The following is a 4,707-nucleotide window of genomic DNA, read 5'->3' as shown; positions in this document are numbered from 1 at the left end:
TAGCAAAATAAGATCCTTGATACCAGAAGTCTTCAGTTAGTATTAATTGTGGGTAGTACTACTGCAGGTGGCTGTGAGGAGTCACTACACTTTTTTTTTTTTCTGGGGGTGGGGGGGTTTGGTTTTTCTCCGGTACCAGAAACCGAACTCACGACCTTGCGCTTGCCAGGCAGGCGCTTTTGCCACTGAGCTAAATCCCCAGCCCTGTAACTTGGTTTTGTTGTTGTTGTTGCTTGTTTTTTGGTACTAGGAATCGAACTCAGGACCTTGTGCTGGCCAAGCAGGCCCTGTGCCACTGAACTATATCCCCAGCCCCTAAAGACCAGTAACTTAAAAGTGGTTTAAGAGCCAAGTTTTGGTAGTGTGAAGGTAGTTACCTCCCTTTTATTCCCTCTCTGAAATCCCTTGCAAGTTAGCATAACATATATACCACAAAAATATATAATACCTTAAAATAATAAGTAGACAGGTCCTGGACAACTATTTTTGAAAGGACCCAGCTTCCTACAGAGAAGACTGTATCTCCGTCTTGTGGGCTATAACTGACTCTTTCCTATTCCTTCTCTTGCCAGGGAAGGGAGGAGCACTTGCTGCAGACATTGACATTGACACTGTTGGCACTGAGGGCTGGGGAGAGGATGCAGAACTGCAGCTAGATGAAGGTAAAATGCTGTTCTGGGGAGGTAGACTCCTTGGTTGGGACTAGTTGTGGGGCAGTTTTGCAGGCTTCCAAACAGTGGGGCCAGTTAAGATCTCAACATTTTGCTGTCCTTTGGCTGAGATTGTGCCACCACCCAAATCTATTCTGATCTGGATTTTCCTTGCAGAGGGGTTTGTGGAGGCCTCAGAAGGTTTGGGGGATGATGTCCTTGGCAAGGGACAGGAAGAAGGAGGTGGCTGGGATGTGGAAGAAGATCTGGAGCTCCCCCCTGAGCTGGTATGTGGAATTGTTGCCAGTGAAAGTTCTCTCCATTTGTCCTTGTGGAAACCAGTAGCCTTATCACCACCCCACATCTGTCCTATGGTCTTGGGGGTGCGCAGTCTAGACCCTCCGCCTAACCTACTGCTTATCTCTCACTTGAGAGAAGAAAAATGAGAAGGTTGGAATTTTGGCCTTACCTCTTCTGTTTGTCCTGTTATAGCCAAAAGGAAGGAAGCGAGGACAGGCCTCTAATCTGATGCTCCTCTCCCATTTGATAGATGGGAGAATGAGATAGACAGGGTTGTGCCACAGCAGCTTGTGAAAGGGCAGCAAGCTTTTTAAATCTGAGTTGGAGCTTTTGTTACTGGTAAAGTGGCTCCTACTGTGGGAGTATTTTCCCAGCAGAAGTGGAAAATGAGGTAATTGGTTATGTTTTAGATTCCTCAGAACAAAGTGCTTCAAAGTCTTTAAAAATGACTTAATTTTCATTTTTCCTCTAGGATGTACCCTCTGGGGCAGCTGGCGGGGCTGAAGATGGGTTCTTTGTGCCCCCAACGAAGGGAACAAGCCCAACTCAAGTACGTAGGAAGGCAGAGCCCTGAGAGGATGAGTCTCTCGGATCTGGCTAACTCTTGATGAATGTGGAAACCATTGGATACTTTTCTATTAATAGATATGGATAAGGATAATTTAGGAAGAGAAAGGGTAAATTTTCACTTTGTTTGACTTTTCTCTTTCTTGGTAGATCTGGTGCAATAACTCTCAGCTTCCAGTTGATCACATCCTGGCAGGCTCTTTTGAAACAGCCATGCGAGTAAGTCTTCAAGTAACCTTGGCCCTTCCTCTTTGAGTGTGTGCAATGCAAGGCCTCAGGTAGATGGTTGATTGTTTTTGGTTTGTTTTGTTTTTTTGTTTTTTGTCTTTTGAGACCGTGGTATGTAGTTCAGGCTGGCAGTAAACCCCGTTTGTAGCCCAAGCTGGCCTCGAGCTCACAATGATCCTCCTGCCTCAGCCTCCCAAGTGCTGGGATTATAGGCGTGAGCCACCACACCCAGCAGTATACCCCCTCTGTAGCTCAGGCTGGCCTCGAACTCAAAACAACCACTAACATTCAGTGTTCACTGTGTGCCAACCACTATCCTAAATATAGATATTAATAAATGATGTAGGTGCAGTAATTAAATTTGTCTTCCTGATGAGAAAACAAGTACAGAGGAGTTGTGGACCCATTATGTACAATTAGTTTTTATGTGGTAGAGCGAAAATCCTTCTTTCCTGTCATCTCCTAGCTCCTTCATGACCAGATTGGAGTAATCCAGTTTGGCCCCTACAAGCAACTGTTCCTACAGACGTACGCCCGAGGGCGTACCACCTATCAGGCTCTTCCCTGCCTGCCCTCCATGTATGCCTACCCCAGCCGCAATTGGTAAGACGCTGGCTCCTTGCTTCTCCCTGTTCCAGGTTGGGATGGACACAGAATTGTCCCAGAGACAGGGTTTCCTCACAGGAGAACTTCGCTTTGTTACTCTGTGGGGTTAGGCTTATACCTGCTGCCCCCCTGTTCTCCAACTACTTTCACAGTAGAGTAGCTGTGGTAATGTTTGCCAGAAAAAGAAATCGAGTCCTGGTCGGCTACTGATGATTCTGTTTTCTTCCTACTTTTCCCTTTCTAGGAAGGATGCAGGGCTGAAAAATGGTGTACCAGCTGTAGGCCTAAAGCTTAACGACCTCATCCAACGGTTACAGCTGTGCTACCAGCTCACCACAGTGGGCAAGTTTGAGGAGGCTGTGGAAAAATTCCGTTCCATCTTACTCAGTGTGCCACTTCTCGTTGTGGACAATAAACAGGAGATTGCCGAGGTAGGAGGTGGCTAGCCGTTTGTCCCAACCCTAGTTCTGCCCCCGCGGCCCCGAAATTTATGTCTCAGTACCATGACAACCTTCCTTGGCAACCTCTTCAGGCCCAGCAGCTCATCACCATTTGCCGGGAGTATATTGTGGGTTTGTCCATGGAGATAGAAAGGAAGAAGCTGCCCAAAGAGACTCTGGACCAGCAGAAGCGCATCTGTGAGGTAGGAGCTGTGGGGCTCTGAGCATTGCAGGGGGACTGTCCTCTGCACCCTCCATAAGATCTAAATTCTTTGGTTCCGTGCTCAGATCTGGCTCTGGGGAGGAAGAGAAATTTTGCTCCATTTCTGTAAAGAGAAGCTACATCTCTCCATCCTTCTTCCTCATCTCATGAGTCCTCCAGGCATAGGACATAGATGACGTCTGTGTTTTACATAGCTGGTCTTGTTGGTTTATCTTGCTTTGTTTTTTAAAGCATGTGCAGCAGTTGATAAATGACATCCCCCAGGCTGGCATGTGTCCCTCTTTCTGTCCACCAGATGGCAGCCTACTTCACCCACTCCAACCTCCAGCCTGTACATATGATCCTAGTACTGCGCACAGCACTCAACCTCTTCTTCAAGCTCAAGAACTTCAAGACGGCTGCCACCTTTGCTCGGCGCCTGCTGGAACTTGGACCTAAGCCTGAGGTGGCGCAACAGGTGAGTGCAAACTCCTTTGATGACCGTCAGAGAACCAGATCTGCTCTTAGAAGATCAAGGTCTTCGCTTCTGAAAGAAAAAAATATACATAACAACATTCCACAAAAATGAGCCAACAGAATGCCACTCTCTGCTGACTTACTGACTTGGTGTTCCCTTTCGTTCCTGGAAACCAAGTAATAATTTATTCACACATGGCAATGGTATGATTGTAAATAACCCCAATCTTTTTTTATTTTGAGATAGGATCTCACTGTGTAGTCCAGGGTGGCCTTGAACTCACTATGTAGCCCAGGCTGGCCTCAGATTCACAGTGGTCCTCCTGCCTCAGTCTCCTGACTGCTGGGATTACAGGTGTGTGCTGCCACACCCAGCCCAATCTTTTTTTTTTTAAAGGAGGAAATATTTATTTTTTTATTGGTACATTTTAGGTATACATAATGATAACATTCATCGTAGGGGATTTATACTGTACATGGTATATCTTGCTGCTGCTTTTTTTCCCATTGCACTGCCTTCCCTTGAACACCTCTTTCCCTCCTTGTTTATGAAAGCTTTGTTTATATTTTTTTCTTCTATTTTCTTTCTTTTTCTTACCCCATCCTTTCCCTCTCCTCCTCTGTAGTTCCCCTTCTCATTTGAACATTTTCTTCCCATCTCCCAGTTATACATTTTGGTCCTTACACTTTTAAGTTTCTCACATCAGAGAAACAATGCAATATTTAAATATGTGTGTCCAATTTATTTCACTTAAGAGTATGGTCTCAAGGTGGATCCATTTAGCTAGAAATTTCTCAAGCTTATCCTTTTTATGGCTTAGTAGTGTTCCATTGTATTAAAAAAAAAAAAAACACCTTTTTTATGCATTCATGAGTTAATGGGCATTTGGGCTGTTTGCAAGATTTAGCTGTTACAAACTGTGCCACTATAAACATAGGTGTGCATGTATCACCGTGATATGATGCTTTTAATTCTTACAAGATGATACCAAGAAGGGGAATAGCTGGGTCAAATAAAACCTCTAGTTTTAGTTTTTTGAGGAATCTCTACATTGATTTCTATAGTGGTTGTACCAGTCTACACTCCCACCAAGAGTAGAGTTCCTTTTTCCCCACAGCACCACTAGCATTTGTTATTGGTGATTTCTTTTTTTTTTTTTTTTTGGTTTTTCTCCGGTACCGGGAACTGAACTCACGACCTTGCGCTTGCGAGGCAGGCGCTTTGCCGCTGAGCTAA

General features: G+C 45.1%; 1 protein-coding gene across 2 annotated transcripts in view; it reads left to right on the top strand.

Moving 5' to 3' along the window:
• Positions 1–4,707, top strand: part of Copa (coatomer protein complex, subunit alpha) — a 48,107-nt gene that overhangs the window by 40,773 nt on the left and 2,627 nt on the right. For both annotated transcript variants that reach the window (XM_005400207.2, XM_005400206.2), the window contains exons 24-31: positions 573–662; positions 828–937; positions 1,423–1,500; positions 1,668–1,736; positions 2,212–2,348; positions 2,596–2,782; positions 2,884–2,994; positions 3,310–3,471. In XM_005400207.2, the coding sequence (XP_005400264.1) occupies positions 573–662; positions 828–937; positions 1,423–1,500; positions 1,668–1,736; positions 2,212–2,348; positions 2,596–2,782; positions 2,884–2,994; positions 3,310–3,471 (944 nt within the window). The remainder of the gene's footprint in view (positions 1–572; positions 663–827; positions 938–1,422; positions 1,501–1,667; positions 1,737–2,211; positions 2,349–2,595; positions 2,783–2,883; positions 2,995–3,309; positions 3,472–4,707) is intronic.

Source organism: Chinchilla lanigera, unplaced genomic scaffold (genome assembly GCF_000276665.1).
Source record: "Chinchilla lanigera isolate Chin_1 unplaced genomic scaffold, ChiLan1.0 scaffold00067, whole genome shotgun sequence".
NCBI classification, from domain to species: domain Eukaryota; kingdom Metazoa; phylum Chordata; class Mammalia; order Rodentia; family Chinchillidae; genus Chinchilla; species Chinchilla lanigera.
The sequence above is the reverse complement of the archived record's forward strand: the minus strand, read 5'-3'. Positions and strand labels throughout refer to the sequence as shown.